A 17,769-nucleotide genomic window follows, 5' to 3' on the forward strand; every position below is an offset into this window, starting at 1 on the left:
AACATACTCTGGGCATGACACATACTGTTATTTTGTAGATAGCAATGGTTCCATTATTAAAGCAGATACTTAAATTTTTATCCTGGAACGTCAAAAGACTTGGCGATAAGATAAAGAGAGGCATTGTGTTTCAATATATAAGGCGACACTCGCGATGACGTGATTTTACTCTAGGAGACACTCGTGTTGGGAAATGCATGCAAGGCATTGACTAGATGGGGCTTCCGGCTTGTGGCGCACTCTGCGCTTGGAGCTGGATCACGGGGCGTGGGCATAATGGTGCATAAAAGCCTCCAGTTGGTGATTGACCACACTCAGACAGATAACCTGGGGAGGTTCGTCATGATCTCGGGAAAGTGGAAGGATGCATCTTGAACTTAGTGTCAGCATATATTCCACCTGGTCTACAAGCCTCAGCTTTTGGCGACCTGGGAGATTTACTGCTCGCTCTGTCGAAGGGGAGACTCCCTGTGGGGGGGAGATTTCAATTCAATTTTTTCAGATAGTCTCAACCACTGGCCCCCAAAACACCTGCAGCCCTCGCTTACACACAGATTCAAAATTTCATGGAGTCAATGGGACTCATTGATATTTGGAGGGCACGCCACCCCATGGAACAGCAATATACATATTACTCAGGTGCCCACCGCAGCATGTCCAGAATAGACTACATTATTACAACTGCGGATCAGCTAGGACAGGATACAGAGGTTAATGGAAAGTCAGTTAAGAGAAACTAATGCGGAAGAAGTCAGACACTCCTTGAAATTAAAAACAAAAGAATATGTGGCCCATGCCACAGATGCTGCCAAAGCACAACATAGTGCAAATCTCAGCAGGATTTACGAGGTGGGGGATAAGGCTGGTAAATTATTAGCTTGGCTGGACTGCAGGGAGCAAGCCAGTAGAGTAGTGGTGGAACTCAGCCATGAGCTTAACAATCGGTACACTGAGCCGCAAGATATTGCAAACGTATTTGGAAGCTACTATGGCCAAATTTATAGTTCTCAAATGACCTACACAGTATAAGAGGCGGACGTATTCCTTCAAGATATCTCCCTACCCATACTCTCTGAAGATGATCGAAATGAATTAGAACAGGAGCTGGTCACAATAGAGGTAGAAAAGGCAATACAAGATTTGAAGTCGGGCAAGGCAGCGGACCCAGACGGTTTACCCATGGAATTGTACAAACTCGCTCTCAGCAGACTTGCACTCTATCTTGTAGCTATGTTTCAGGAGAGCAAAGAGGTGGGAGGTCTTCTGCTAGATCAGAGACTAGCAACCATAGTGGTCATTCATAAAAATGGTATGCCCCAAAAAAAAGCTCCTCATACAGACCGATATCATTGCTCAACATGGAAGCCAAAATCCTAGCTAAAATACTGGCCCCCTGATTGCTACCAGTTATTACCAAACTGGTACATTTAGATCAGTTCTGTGAACAAAATCTCCTGCCCCTGCTACAAAGACTATGATCTGATGTTAAACATTGGGAAATGCTTCTGTTGTCCCTGCTGGGGCGTGTAGCACTGTTTGAGATGATGGCCATGCCGTGTTTCCTATATGTACTACAAAACTCGCCTTGTCAAGTCGGGCAGATTATTTCAGATCCATAGAGAGCGCCCATAGGAAGCTTATGTGGGGAGATAGACCACCCAGAATATCTATTCAAAAACTCACTTCTGGATGGTATGATGGAGGGATTGCACTTCCTGATAAAGAACGATACTACGGGCTGCTCAGCTAGTAACAATTAACCCATGCATTTATAGGCCCCCGGGAGATCCTGGATTTCAAATGGACAGGTGGCTGCTTCCAGGAGGGGAGTTTCCGAGGGTGTTATATACCAAACCCACTAAATTGAAACGTACTGGCCCCTCACTACATGTGGTGCAGATATGGCGGCTGGCATTGAAAAGTTTGACCTGGGAGGCGAAGATAACACATGCCACTCCTCTTTGGGACGCTGAGGTTTTTGACACACTCAGGAAAACAAAGGGATTTGACAGTTGGAGTCTAATCAGCATTTCTAAGGTTGAGGATCTGTGGAAGGCGGAAGTAGTAGTCAACTTTTCCCAACTGCATAGGGAATATGAACTGGCCAACACCGAATATTATAGGTACATGCAGATCAAACACGCACCGCAGACGACAATAGTTGGTGGAGGGATGCCAACAGAACCCTCCCCACTAGAAGATAGAATCTTAAATGAATGTATGCTGGAGAAAGCCATTACTTTAACTTATAAGAAACTAATTAATAATATGTCTGATCCCCTCCTACGACTCCAAATGGGAACAAGACATGGCGGGGTTGGAGGATGAAGGATGGCTCGAGGCACTCGCGTCCCCCAAAGAGGCAGCTATCTCATCTAGGTTAAAACTGATACAATTGAAAGTGCTTCACAGAATCTATCACTCGGGCTCGGCAATTGTGAAAATCGGCTACAGAATGGAACCTGGATGCACGAGGAAGTGTGGAAAGGAGGGAACCTTTATGCACACACTCTGGGAATGTACATACATACAGGGGTATTGGTCTGAGATTATTGAAATGTATGGCAGAAGCAGTGGGTTGTGAGATTGGCTATAATATGAAATTGTGCCTTCTGAATATATGGGCCCCAATGGCGCTAAAGACCAAAGGAAAAATATGGGTGACTCTTGGTATGACTATTGCAAAGAGGAATATAGCAGAATATAGCAAGACTGTGGAGGACGCAGGATCCACCGTCCGTTGCGGAGTGGGAGAACGGCCTTGGCTGGTATATGTTGACAGAGAGGACAGTGTATGAGTCTAAAGGGTGTCCAAATAAGTGGTCGCAGATCGGGGAGATGTGGAATAATTACAGGGGAGGAATATGTGAGCCTCCAATGCACAGATACGGGGACGACCCACTGTAGATCATCAAGATATCCTGTTAGGTGTGTTAACTGAGTGATGTAGTCAGGCAATGTATTCATTGTAAAGTCAATACGTGGTGCTCTCGTAATTGCAAATTGTTTGTGAAATGTCTGAGATGCGTAAACTGTCATCAATAAAAATAATTAATAAAAAAATAAATACCTCACACTGTGAACCAACGTTTTAATAGCACAATGCAAGTGAAGCAACTGAGCGTGACCCTCCCTAGAAGAGTTCCCTTGTGTCTTCTATCCGAATATCTATCCATTCACCCTTTCACCTTTCCATCCACCTGCTGATATCCACCATTTCAGCTTCAAATTCGGTCATCCATTTATTCTTTCATCTATTATTTGATCTTTCACCTTTACATTCATTCACTGGATGTTCCATCCATCCATTCACACATACATTTCCTAAGCATGCATCCATCTAGCAATTCAATCACCATCCATCCAGCATTTGACTTACCCATCCATCAATAAAGACTTTCGTCCATCTTAGTGATCGTTTCATCCAGCTATCCTTCCTCTCAGAATTCAATTTACTCTGCCTGCCATCCAACCATTCATCCTTTCAAATTGCCATTTACTCTGCCATCCTTTCACCCACCAATCCCTTCGCGTACTCATCCATTCACCCTTTTCCACACTCACCCATCTATTCTTTCACTTACTCGTCCATCCATCCTTTCACCTACTCATCCTTTCACCCACCTGTCCATCCTTTTACCCACCCATCCTTTCACCCATTCATCCATCATTTCACTCATTCATCCATCCTTTCACCCACCCCCATCCTAGTTTCCCTTTTCTATCAATCAATCTTTCTTTCTTTCTACCTAAGAGCGTTAATTATCAGTTTTGTCTGCCTAGTTGCAGACATAAGAGGCCCATTAAAAATCCACCCCCGCTGCAGCTGCTAAAGCAAGATGGGGGTCTTGATGCTCCTTCTAAACATTACAATGCAATTGTTCTTCTACTACTTTTATAACGATAATATTAAAATTATGACAACTGTTCAGGCTTTCGATTTTCTAGGCAGATACTTTAAGGAAAATACCCTTCCTATAGTGTGTTTGTGGAACATACACAGGGATTATAAAAAGGGTATCATTCTGCCACCTGCCATCTTTCCTTCTGTGACCAAACTGGGATTTAGGAAACAGGATTTTTACCCTCGCATGACACTCATCACACCCCTGATGGAAATAATGGAGAGCCTGAAGAAGTTATGTTATGTTATGTTATGTTATGTTATGTTATGAGTACTTCTAAAGCGCATCATTCATCCTAGATAGGATATCAAGGCACTAAGATTGTTGGAGTCTGCAACGGGCTGGTACCTGAGTCTAGGGGGACTTGTCAGGTTTGGGGAAAAGAAAGGTTTTCAGTGTTTTCCTGAAAGTAAGATGGTTGTCTGTGAGCCTGAGATCCGGGGGCAGGTCATTCCAAATGTTTGCGGCCAGATGGGAAAAGGCGCGCCCGCCCATCCTGGCTCTCTTTACTCGTGTAGTGGAAGCTCTTGCTGTACATTGTGAGCAGAGATTCCGGTTTGGTGCATAAAACATGATCCTGTTTTTTTAGGATGTTAGGGCCTGTGTTATGCAGTGTCCTATGTGTGATGCATAACATTTTAAAAGAGGCTCTTTGCCTCATTGGGAGCCAATGTAGAGCTCTCAGACAGCTCTTGGCTGAGACATACTTTTTTCTGTTGCAGACTGCCTTTGCTGCCGCATTCTGGACCAGCTGCAGCTTTGTGAATAGGTAGTCTGCCATGCCGACAAATAGGGAATTCCCGTAGTCAAGCCTGCTTATCAGCAGTGACTGGACTAGTATTTTTCTGCATTCAACGGGGATCCATGGGAAGACTTTTCTTAACATTTTTAACAGTGCAAAACTTTTGCCACATAGTGTTGTAACATGGTTTTTCATGGACAGGGTATTGTCGATCTGGACTCCTAGGTTTCTCGCAGTCTGTGTTGGAATGGGGGGTGTGCCTAAGTCTGCCGGCCACCAGGTGTTATCCCAGAGCTGTTGGGATCCACCGAACAGGAGGATCTCCGATTTGTCAGCGTTCAGCTTTAAGCAGTGGCTGTACATCCAGTTGGACAATTCGATGAGGCAGTTAAGCAGCCTGTTTTTGGTGTCCTCCTCGCCTTTTAGGGCTACCATTAGTTGGGTATGATCTGCGTATGAGCTGATGTTAATGCCCCACTTTTTACCAATAGATGCCAGAGATGATACGTAGACATTAAACAATGTTGGGCTCAGTGAAGCCCCCTGTAGGACCCCGTATTTGATCTTCCGGGAGGTAGATGTAAAATTACCTAAGCGTACAGATTGCAATCTGTCAGACAGGAAGGATTCGAGCCAACATAGAGCTTTTGCCTGTATACCTTTTGAGGCAAGAGTTTTTAGTAGGAAGTTGTGGGACACGGTATCAAACGCCGCTGATAGGTCCAATAGTATCAGGGCAACCGTTTTACCCTGATCAGCCTGTGTTCTAATGTCGTCCAGCACTGCCAGTAGTGTTGTCTCAGTGCTGGTATTGGCCCTAAACCCTGTCTGGAAGACAACCAGCAGGTTGTTGGTTTCCAAAAAGTTTGACTGCTGTTCGTTTACCAGTTTTTCCAGGACCTTTGATAAGTATGGTAGCTGTGAAATCGGTTGGTAGTTGGCAGAGTTGTTTATGTCTGCACCAGCTTTTTTCAGTAGTGGGGTCACCACTGCATTTTTCCAAACAGTTGGAAATTCTGCTAGGTCGAGTGAAAAGTTTAGTGCTTGTGTGACTGCCGGGCAGATTACAGGGGTTAATTGTGAAAAAATGTGATGTGGACATGGGTCCAAAGGGGAGCCTGATTTAATAGCCAGCATGACCTTACTCACTTCCTCCTCAGAGAAAGGGACAAGAGTTGAGCAATTTACCGGTGGAGTGGGGTATAAATGATGCTCTGCTTGTTCCTGGCAATTATTGGAGAAGGAGGTGTAGATTTTTTCTATTTTTTCACAGAAGAAGTTACTTATTTTATCGCATCCTTCTTGTGAGGGGGTCGGTTTAGCATAAGGTTTGGAGGGCTACAAAGTTCCTTAACTATTTTCAAAAGCTCTTTGGAGGAGTTTCTGTTGTCAAATATCCGTAGCGCAAAGTAGTCTTTTTTTGCTTTCCTTATGGCTACGGTGTAAGTTTTAAGTTCCCTTTTATAAACGAGTCTGTCATCAGATGATTTGGTTAGCCTCCATTTGTGTTCTAGTGTAGTGCATTTCCTTTTTTAAAATCTTTAGATCTGGACCATACCATTTTTCTGAAAATGTTCGTCTAGGTTTACTGTTATTGCATGGTGTAGAACAGTGTTCAAGCGCATTCATGGTGCTATCTTGCAAATGTTGGATTCCATGATCAACGGAGGATCCAGGGACATTTGTATGATGGTAATGCAGTTGGAATTTCTCCACAGAGAATTTCTTCCAATTTCTACTTGTTACTACGGCCTGGACTAACGGTTCTTTATGGGTAATGTTAGGGTGAATTCAATCCTATGGTGATCAGTCCATGTCAGTGGCTTTATATCTTTAATAGTGGTGCTTACTATATTAGTAAAAATAAGGTCCAGTATGTGTCCTGCTCTGTGTGTGGGTAGTTCCATTTTCTGTGTCAGTTGCAGAATTTTCATATCATCTGCTTGGTGTTTGGTTAGTGGGTTATTAATATTGTCGTAATGGACATTGAATGTGAAGCTGAGAAACATGGTACACTGCATGCTCAAGGAATAATAGGTTTCCTTTATCCGGCATTTCTACGACACTACATGCATAACACATGGTCATGGCGAGGAAATGAATGAATGTAATATTTCAATCATGAGCATATTTTCTCTGCATGTTCGTAGTATACTCAAGAAACATTAACTGGCTACGGAAAGAAATATATACATTACAATCAACTTATATTGAAATGTTTTTAAGAAGCAGACTCTTGATAATCATTCTGAGTATTCCAGGATAGGAGACAACATAATAGAACGAGATCAAGCAAATATTGGTACCACTGGTAAGGCTGCTGCTGCTGGACGCTGCGATATAACGCCAATTGCCATACTCTAAGATCGCCTATTTGTACAATACCCCCGCTGAATTTTAACCTTGCCTATTTGCACTTTGTTTATGCTTCTGCCACACTCGTATCACGTTTTTAAAAACAGTCAGTTTCTGTGTTTTTAATTGGTAAAAGGATGGCAGCGAATTAGGCTGCTTCTTCCTACTGTGTCTTCTCGCTGCCGATTCCCGAGCTCTGGTCCATCAAGGCTGAGTGCCGATTGAGTAAAGAGCAAACAGGAAGTTAGCAGACCAATCACGGTGTATCTCCTGTGAGCGGGAGGGCGGAGCCAGGAGCCCGCGCTTCTCGCTACTTAACTCGGACACGCGCAGCGTACGCGCAGCGGGCGCCCCGCGGGCGCCTAAGGCAAGCCCGTCTGCGCCCGTCGGCGCCCGGCTGGTGCCAGGGGCCAGAACTCCTGTTGGTAGCACACCAGCTCCACACACGGCCATTAGCTATTTCCGTAATGAGTTGCTGGCATATGCACCCAACTCATGTAACAATGTCGCACAGTGTGTTTCTGTTTCAGCTTGCCCCGGACTCTTACATGGCGCAATTTCCTGCCGCGCTTGCAAATGGTCATGCATGGGACAATATCAGTCAGGCAGCAGGGATACTCGTGATCACCCAAAATTTTTATGCCTATATTTTAATGCTAGATCCCTCTTCTAAGCATGCCATCGATATTTGGGACCTCTTAAACGAAAAGAAACCCGATTTGGTTTTTATAACCGAAACTTGGCTGAATTATGCAAATTCTCCAGATCTGGCCAATGCATTACCCAGTAATTATAAAATAATTAAAAAAGACAGAGTTGGAAGCAGGGGAGGGGTAGTGGCTATCATATTTAAAGACTATCTGACTTGTCTTCCGATGCAAGCAATCTCTTTCTACGAACATCAAATTCTCCCCTTCCAACTACTCCCTGAAGGCCTCATTATTCTAGCAGGAGCAGTAATTTACAACCCTCCAGGCCACCAAGTCAACCTCAGCACTAAATACTAACTCAACTCCTCCCAACCTGCCTAAAATATAAAAACTATTTGGTAATTGAAGATTTCAACATACACTATGAGAAAAAAGACAATCCAGCTCCTTCTCAACTGGAAAGTGACATGCAGATTCTCAATCTTAAACAATGGATAGAAGGACCAACCCATATAGCTGGCCATACGCTTGACCTACTCTTTTCCTACATTGAAGCTATAGACATTCATGAGATCAAGCCACTACTCTGGACTGATCATTCACTCATAGTCTTCACGCTGGGCATATTTGACAAACCAACTAAACCCAGGGAAATCCATCAAACATCAAACCGAGCGTGGAGGTTAGTCACTGAATCCACCTTTGCAACACACTTCTTAGGCGCTAAAATAGAGACCTCAGTTGACACCACAGTTGCACAGATGCAGCCACCCTTGAAACAGAGATTCACAGAACACTGGATAAACTGGCCCCTATTCGGAAATCTCGGAAACTGCCCCATACGGAAAAATGGTATACCCCACAACTTAAAAGTCTTAAAAGGGACTGTCAGAAACTTGAACATACATCAATGTAGGCTGTACAAAAATTAAGTAAACAAATTAAGATACAAGTCCAAACTTAGATCCTATAATCTCGCCATAAAAACTACACAGAAAAACGTACTATTCCCTGCATATCAATAAGAGCTGCAACTCAGCTAAAGAACTTTTTAGAATTGTTAAAGAACTCTGCAAGCCGTCTAGCATGGCCCACAGTCTAACCCCCTCAGTAGAGGCCTGCGACAGAATATGTGGATTCTTCACTGAAAAAATAAGAAAGATCTACACCACTTTCAGTTCCCATAGTAAAATTAATACAATAAATAAGGCTCTTTTAACTCCCCATCCGGAAGCTACATCAGTTATGGGTAACCTTACCCCCGTCACAGACAACGAGGTCCTGAAGGCAATGGGCACAGTGAAATCTGGGTCCCCGTTAGACCCCTGTCCCCACTTCATTTTCGTGCAGATTGCCCCCACGCTTTGCTCATTGATTACCCTGCTCTTCAACAAATCCCTAAGAACTGCCATCTTTCCCGATCTATGGAAACATGCCTCAGTAATCCCCCTCCTAAAAAAAGCAGGAACGGATGTCCTCAATCCTGAAAATTACCGTCCCATTTCCCAGCTCCCCTACCTTTCCAAGGTCCTGGAGAAACTGGTAAATGGGCAGCTGACCAAGTATTTAGAAACAAATCATCTTCTCAATCCATCTCAGACTGGATTCAGAGTAAACAACAGCACAGAGGCAATGCTGCTGGCAGTGTCGGACAGTATCAGACTATGCACTGACCAAGGAGGGGCAGTCGCTCTGATATTGTTGGACCTGTCAGCAGCGTTCGACACGGTCTCATGATAGTCTGATGAATATTCTTTATGGAAAAGGGATCTATTCTAATGCACTGAGCTGGCTACGCTCATTCTTAAGCAACCGAACACAATCAGTGCATCTCGATCAATTTCAATCTAAACCCAGCCCAATTGGTTGTGGTGTCCCGCAGGGGGCATCACTGAGTCCCACCCTATTCAATGTCTATATGCCATCATTGGCCAAAATTGGTAGGAAGTGGGGAATTGGCATTTGCTCCTATGCGGATGACACACAACTAATGGTGGCCCTAGACAAAAAACCTGACATTATTAAATCAAAGTTACACAACTGTCTCTCTGAGATGACCCAATAGATGCACACACACTGCTTAAAGCTGAATGCAGGAAAATCTGAAACCCTACTGTTTGGTGGTGCCAAATGAGTGTGGGACGCTACCTGGTGGCCACCCACTCTAGGCAATGCACCAACCCCTAATCAACACGCAAAAAACCTGGGCATCATTATGGATGACGCCCTGACCATGAAGAAACATGTGCGGTCCCTCTGTGGCAAAGGTTTTTCTACCTTGAAACTTCTGGCCAGACTTTTTCCCTGGAAACCACTGGACTGCAGAAGATCTGTGACGCAAGCCTTGCTGGTCAGTCTGTTGGACTATGGGAATGCACTATTTGTAGGCATGAATGAGCACCTATTTATACGACTACAGGTGCTGCAAAATACAGCTGCAAAACTCGTCTGCAATAAGGGGAAGTTTGCCTCTGCCTCAACCTGTTTGAAGAAACTGCATTGGTTACCAATGCGCCAAAGGGCAGTATTCAAACTACTTAGCCATGCTCACAAAGCTCTTTACAAAACAGGCCCCAGAATACTTCAGGAGAAGATTGAGTTCTATGTTCCCACAAGGAATTTGCGGTCGCTTCAATCAGCCCTTGCCAGAACAAGGCGTATTAATAAAGTAAGGACAGGAGGACGATCATTCTCCTATTTAGCAGCCAAGAGGTGGAATGAGCTCCCCCAGGACCTTCGACTCATCCCTAACTACCTCCAATTTCGGAAAAAACTGAAAACACCTCTATTCCCTAAACTCTAAGCAACAGCCCTGCAGAACTACCAGCAAATTTGGTTGTCAGCGCCTTGATATCTCCCGGGATGCGTGTTGCGCTCTATAAATAACAAATAACATAACATAACATAACATATTGGTATAAGCAAATATTTTTTATGGGCATATATACCAGATAATCTAAGATCGGTAAATAGATAACAGCAACCACATATTAAAGGACAGCCAACAACTAAATAAAATACAGCTTTTATACTATTAAGGATTTAGGCTGGTGATAAAATGAGATTTAAAAGGGTCTGATTCTTAGTTTTTATATAGCATTTACACACACTTGGCTGGAAGATTAGTCATTAATCCGATTTCCCACTTTTCTATGGTGGATTATACATTTTGACAACAAAGGTTTTGGCTAGTTTTAGCAGAGAATGATTATCAGCTAAAAATGAAAAATAAGAAAATAAATAACTAAATAAAAGTTAACACCAAAAACAATAAATGAATGTCTTTTGCACTACAGATATATGTATGTATTAGTACATACTAAATACACCTTACTTACATAGCATATAAGTGGATGAGTGTGGGTATATGGCTTTAGGCTTCTTTCTATCAAAACACATATGTCACACTTTATAAATTGGATTATAGGGAGAGTATCCGTAAGGGTATTGTAATAAATCTAGATATGTCTTAAAACTACAATATATATATGTATGGAGACCGAGAGAGAGACAGTGCATGTATATATAAACATTTAAAAAATGCATGTCAAGGTATGGAGATGAAGTTGATGCAATACATGTGCCCCTGTACATTACACTATGCATCCATTTATAGGCAGACACATCAATATGGGGGGATGGGGGAAACAGCGTTTTATAATTAGCCATAATATATTTGCGTATATCAAACCATGACGTTATTGCTGCTTCTATGTACATATGAGTTTATATAAACAGAGGAGCATAAGCTTGGTACTAAATCCTTACCAAGTGTCAATCAATCAGGAGTTTGTTAAAGCGCGACTACTCACCCGTAAGGGTCTCAAGGCGCTAGGGGTGGGGGAGGAGGGGGGGTGCAGGTTCCATTCCATCAAGGAGGGGGTCTGTCGAAGAGCCAGGTTTTGAGGTTTCTTGCGAAGATGGGGAGCGATGTTGTCTGTCTGAGGTGGAGCGGAAGGGCGTTCCATGCTTTGGCCGCGAGGAAGGAGCGGCCTCCCTATCTGGTCTTTCTGGTGCGAGGGACAACGGCGTAGGAAAGCTGGGCTGATCGTAGGGTCCTTTGGGGTGCGTGGAATTTAAGTCGGCTGTTCAGGTATGCTGGTCCGGTGCCGTGGAGGGCCTTGTGTGCGTGGGTGAGCATCTTAAAGGTGATTCTCGCCTCGACGGGGAGCCAGTGGAGTGTGCGCAGGTGCTGGGAGATGTGGCAGTGTTTTGGCAGGTTGAGGACCAGTCTTGCGGCGGCGTTCTGGATGTTCTGTAGCTTGCGGATGAGGTTTTTGTTTATTCCGGCGTAGAGTGCGTTGCCGTAGTCGAGTCTGCTGGTGACCAGGGCGTGAGTGACTGTCTTTCGCTGTTCGAGGGGGATCCATTTGAAGGTCTTATGAAGGAGGCGCAGGGTGTGGAAGCAGGAAGATGAGACAGAGTTGATCTGGCGGTCCATTTTGAGCTCGGAGTCCAGGATGATCCCCAGGTTGCGTGCGTGGTCTGTGGGGGTTGGCGGGTTTCCGAGGGCGGTGGGCCACCAGGTATCGCTCCAGGCGTCGGGGTTTGGGCCCATGATGAGTACTTCTGTTTTGTTGGTGTTTAGTTGTAGGCAGCTGTTTTTCATCCATTTGGCGACGGCTTCCATGCCTTCTCGAAAGTTGCGTCTGGCGGTGTTGGGCTCGTTGGATAAGGAGAGGATGAGCTGGGTGTCGTCTGCGTATGACACGATGTTGAGTCCGTAGGTTCTGACGATGGGGGCAAGTGGAGCCATGTAGACGCTGAAGAGCGTCGGGCTGAAGGAGGATCCCTGGGGGACTCCGCAGGTGGTAGGTGTGGGGTCCGAGAGGAAAGGGGGGAGTCTGACCCGCTGCGTCCTGCCGGAGAGGAAGGAGCAGATCCAATCGAGGGCCTTGTCCTGGATTCCTGCATCGTAGAGTCTGCGTATTAGGGTGCGGTGGGAGACTGTGTCGAACGCCGCTGACAGGTCGAGGAGGATGAGGGCTACTGTTTCTCCTTTGTCCAGTAAGGTGCGTATGTCGTCTGTTGCGGCGAGGAGGTCGGTTTCCGTACTGTGGTTTTTTCTGAAGCCGGATTGGGAGGAGTCGAGGATGTTGTGTTCTTCAATGAATGTGGCGAGTTGGCTGTTGATGGCTTTCTCGATGACTTTCGCTGGGAACGGTAGCAGGGAGATGGGTCTGTAGTATTTGAGGTTGGTGGGGTCCGCTGAGGGTTTCTTCAGGAGGGGGTTGACCTCGGCGTGTTTCCAGACGTCGGTGAACGAGGCGGTCGCCAGGGAGCGGTTGATGGTGTGGCAGAGCATGGGTGCGATGGTGTTGGCGGCTCTGTTGAAGATGTGGTGGGGGCAGGGGTCCTTGGGGGCCCCTGAGTGGATTGACTTCATTGTCTTCAGTGTGTCTTCGGTGGTGAGGGCTATCCAGTCATCAATCGCTGGTTTCCGGGTGTCGGGGGTGGTTGGTGAGGGTTCAGTGTGTTGGTTGTCTTCGTCGAAGTTGTCGTAGATGCTCTTGATTTTGTGGTGGAAAAAGATGCTGAGTTTGTTGCAGAGGTCTTGTGAGGGAGGGATGTTGGTCTTCAATCGCTTTTTTCCTTGTTTCTCTGATGAGTTGATGGTGGGCGTTGGTGCCGGCTCTGAAGTTGCTGTGGGCTTCTGTGGATTTGGTGGTTCTCCAGGTCTTTTCGAGGTGGCGGCATGTGCGCCTGGACTCTCGAAGTTCGGTGGTAAACCGTCTGGCTTTCTTGGCACGGGTATTGTTGTTTTTCTTGAGGGGGCTATGGTGTTGGTGCTGTCCGAGATCCATCTATGCAGGGTTCGGGCTGCGGTGTTGGGGTCGTCGTTTTCCGCGATGGTTGGGGTGGAGTTGTTGAGTGAGGAGGTGAGCTGGTCATCGGTGATTTTGGTCCAGTTTCTTTGTGAAAGCAGGTGCTGGTGTCTGTGGATGGTGGGTGTTCTGAAGGTGAAGTGGACGCAACGATGGTCGGTCCATGGGAGTTCGGTGGTGTGGCTGAAGGTGATGGAGTTTCCTGTAGTGAAGAGGGGGTTGAGGGTGTGTCCTGCTGAGTGCGTGGGCTTGGTCACGATCTGGCGGAGTCCAATGTTGTGGAGGTTGTCCAGGAGGCATGTGGTGTTGGGGTCCAGTTGATTGTCGAGGTGGAAGTTGAGGTCTCCCAGCAGGGTGTAGTTGGTGGATGCGATGGCCTGCGGGGAGATAATGTCCGTGATGGAGTTGGCGAAGGGTCCGCGGGGTCCAGGGGGTCGGTAGATGAGGGTTCCTCGGAGGGCGGCGGTGGGGCTGGCCAGTATCTTGAAGTGAAGGTGTTCCATCAGTTTTGTGGACTCGTCAGGGAGTGTGCTCAGGCGGAGGCTGGATTTGTGGACGATGGCGATTCCTCCTCCTGGGTGGGTGGGGCGGTCCTTCCTGGGGATCTTGTATCCTTGGGGGATGGCAATGGCGATGTCTGGTCCCGAGGTGGTGTTGGTCCAGGTTTCGGTGAAGAATGCTACATCTGGGGTGGTGCTGTTGAGGAGGTCCCAGATTTCTGTGGCGTGTTTGTGGAGGATGCATTGCAGGGTCTTCGGTTCGGTTGTGTTCTTGTGGACGGGTTGCGCTGGAACCGTGTTCTTGGCGGTGCTGCAGGTGTGCCGGCAGCGGTGACAGCTGAAGGGTCCATGGGTGTCAGCTGGTGATGCTAGCTTGCAGTTGTTGTTGCAGCCTGGGTTGAGTGCGTGGAGTGCTGCTGGGTCGTAGCGTTGGCGGTGCGGAGGTCCAGGGTTCCTGGTGCTGGTCGCGGACGGGTCGCAGACAGGCGCAGACGTGTATGCCTTTGACGCGCCTTCGGTGCACCAGCGGCGCGCCCGCAGCCCACGGCCGCTGCACGGCCACACAGTGGCCGCCATTAAGTAGGGGTCGGGAGGGCTGGACAGCTGGGAGGCGGGGAAGGGAGCTGGATTGGGCCGGTCGCGCTGGGGGGGAGGGGCAGCGGGGGCAGTAGCGGCGGGGAAAGGTAAAGGGAGGAAAGAAGGGATAAAGAAAAAAGGGAAAATAAGCAGAAATAAGGCACAAAAGAACAGAGATGCAGAAAAGAGCAGAAAGGTAAAAGATAGAAAGGGTAGAAAAACGAGTAAAGGAGCAGAGGGAGAGAAAGGGAAAATGGGCAGAAATAAGGCGCAAAAGAGCAGAGGTGCAGAAAGGTGAAAGGTAGAAAGGGGAAAAAACGAGTGAAGGAGCAGAAAGAAAGGAGACAGAGGTCCACTGGACCACCAGGGATGAGGCGCAGGGAAACCTGCGGGTGGAGGAGGGCCTCGATCACCAACATTCAAGAGTGCAGGGGCAGGGGCACCTCACTTAATGGTGGAGCTGCGAGGGTGGGAGAGCAATTTCCCTGACAATGAGTCTGTGGTCATATCTGTTTATGTATGAATGCATATCAGTCCATATTTAGATGTGCAAGTATGTTTCTATACATGTACATGTTACTTTCAGTTATTTTTAAAAACAAATCCATTCCCTTCAATCGTTATCCCTCCTCTCTCTGACGCCTCCCAAGCCATTCTAACTACAATGAGCTCCAAAACATCCTTTCAAATTTCTCCCTTCACAAATTTAAAAAACTTAACACAACTAACCCATATGGCAATGATAAAGCACATGTTATTATTCCACTAACTATTTAACTCTAATCTTGGGTTCAGGAGTCGGGTGCTACTCGGCACAAAGTGCTTCAATGCCTCGTCAGGGGTGGCAAGCACTATATAAATACAATTTACAATTAGTTTTAGCTGTGAATGTTTCTCTCTTTACATAGGAGATGTGCTGTTTGAGTAAAGGTATCTGCAATTTCATGAGAGACAAAATTAAAAAGTTCCTAATGAGAATGTTTTCATAATATAGAGATAGGTCTTTGTAAATGACTCTTGTTGTTTAATGCCACTCTAAAACTACACAGGAGACCTGTTAGAATTCATAGCGAGTTCTACAGTAAGCTGCGCCTCTCACCTGTGATCAGGACAGTCTTTCCATCCAGTCTCTTGGTGTCCATGCACAATCTCCTGGCCTTCAGTCGCCTGAGCAGCAGTACACAGAGCAGGGCCATCAACACCGCTGCCAGGGCATACATGGTGACCCCAGTATGTCAGGCTTCAATTACTCTCGGGGGAAAGATCAATCAAAACAGAAAGCTGCGACCCCCAGCCCGGAGATTTCCACAAAGTTTAATTGCCTATAAAAGCTGCCTTACAATGTGAAGCTGAGGGGCAATTTAGTCGATTTTAAATTGTATGAAAATGTGTTCCAGTTGGCTCAAAAGTCAGTGCCGGAAAGCACGAAAGTATACTCAGATGATGTCAACTTAATCAATGTATGGCTCCGTTAGCACATGGGTACACTAACAGCAGTCTTTTTTTAAAATCTCAATAGAGCTGCATACTCGTCAATATGTGTATTAACAAAGGGCATCAGAGGCCAAGACCACTCTCGAAATGGCTCCTTCTTTTGAAGCTCGCGCACTCTACCGCCGTAGGGTTATACCAGACCCAGTCATCCGATCTCCAGAAGGCTTCACACTACATGCCTCTCTAAAACGACACAAGCCAGGATCCCAGGAAGTCCGAAAATCTAGTCTGTTCCCAGAGAGCTGCGCGTGCATCGGTCCATGAGCTATCTATGCCTTAGATAGTGTATATGTATGGGCAACACTTGCTCCAATCGGAATGTATGCGACAGTCGCTGTATCTCTAGACTGACACTGTCTCGTCTCGGTCCAGACCTTTATTTACATACTGATGTAGTCCTTGATACTGTATCCTTGGGAGCCGCACGTGCTACAGTCGCTGCACTCCGCACCGTTACTTTATATCTAAGAGGTGCACGTACTTCATTATTCGTTCCTTTACAAGGCTCTGCAATGCCTTGGTTACTCTATAGAGCTGCACCTCGGACACGTCGTTAGTTTACTGTACATGTACAGAGAGGCAGGCGCCTCGTTTCCTTATAATTCTTGCCGCAGGTCTACGCTTGCCTCTGTGCTGTTCTCTATGGGGTAGCACTGGGCTCGGCCACTCCTGGAAATGTGACCGTCCTGCAGCTTTGTAGCCACTGTATCCTATAATGCTACAGGGAACAGCTTCATGCCCGCCCACGCCGCTGCTCCGTGTGCTTCTCTTAAAACAACCCGCATCCCTCTGTTATAGCGAGCGGCAGCCAGGAGCCACCGCATAGAAGAAAATAGTCAGTGGGTTTTAAGTAATATTTGGTATTTCATATAATATGTGCAACCCTCTGCTCTTAGTATATCTTCGGAACATAGGCAGGTGTATATAACTGGCTGTAATCTCCGGAATACGCGCTCCTCTGCTCTTCGGAAAATGAACTCCTCCCTCGTCTGACCAGCCAGAAGCAGCAGATCTCCGAGCTTAGTTACTCGTCGAGCATTATCGTTCTTATCTTTAACATATTTTATGCTTTTTTGGCTCTTTTAATTCCCATTTCTAAATCCTTTAACCACAACATTGCGAATATGTAAATACTGTTGGATGACTGAGTAAGAAATGCGGAAGTTGCAAGCCATAGTCAACGGTGCACAGTATCTGTAAATTCGACTCACTCGAAGGAGCCTGGTCTTTTTCGGGAGTGACAAGAAGAAAAGAAGACTAGATCGCAGAACTTGGACAAATATAGCGGCCATATTAGATGAGGAGAAGCTTTTTTTTGTTTTTGTAAGAAAGCTGGAGGGAAGTATGGTACTCAAATCAGGGGCTTAAAACGTTAGTTTGTACAGCAGGACTGTGGTTTGCCTGCCTTCACTTTCCGTACGATAATTGCATGTGAAGTCTGTCGAAACCAATGGCTTTGCTCTTTGGTTGGTTGTATTGCAACCAGCCTTTAACTCCTATTAAAAAGTCATACGTTTAGAACGTGTTTGGACATGTTTTCTTTGTGGATGTTGCCTAACAGCCTCACTCAGCCCAAAACTGCAAGTGCCAGTGTGCTGTTTGCTTAATGTTAGGACTAGCCAGAAAGTATCACAGAAGAGGACACTTAGTAGATATGGGGATACGGAGTCCTCGCTCAGAATTTTTGGGAAATGTAATGTAAAAGGTGCTTTTTACAGCACA

At 46.1% G+C, this 17,769-nt stretch overlaps 1 protein-coding gene across 1 annotated transcript in view; it reads right to left on the reverse strand.

Annotated features, from left to right (window-relative positions):
• The window catches only part of LOC147679565 (retinol dehydrogenase 12-like), a 108,719-nt gene extending 91,703 nt beyond the window's left edge, over positions 1–17,016 (reverse strand). Inside the window, exon 1 of the mRNA XM_086943146.1 lies at positions 15,653–17,016. Within this exon, the coding sequence (XP_086799272.1) occupies positions 15,653–15,773 (121 nt within the window). The 5' untranslated portion in view covers positions 15,774–17,016. The remainder of the gene's footprint in view (positions 1–15,652) is intronic.
• Positions 17,017–17,769: the final 753 nt, after the last annotated feature.

This window comes from Lissotriton vulgaris, chromosome 11 (assembly GCF_964263255.1).
Source record: "Lissotriton vulgaris chromosome 11, aLisVul1.2, whole genome shotgun sequence".
NCBI classification, from domain to species: Eukaryota; Metazoa; Chordata; class Amphibia; order Caudata; family Salamandridae; genus Lissotriton; species Lissotriton vulgaris.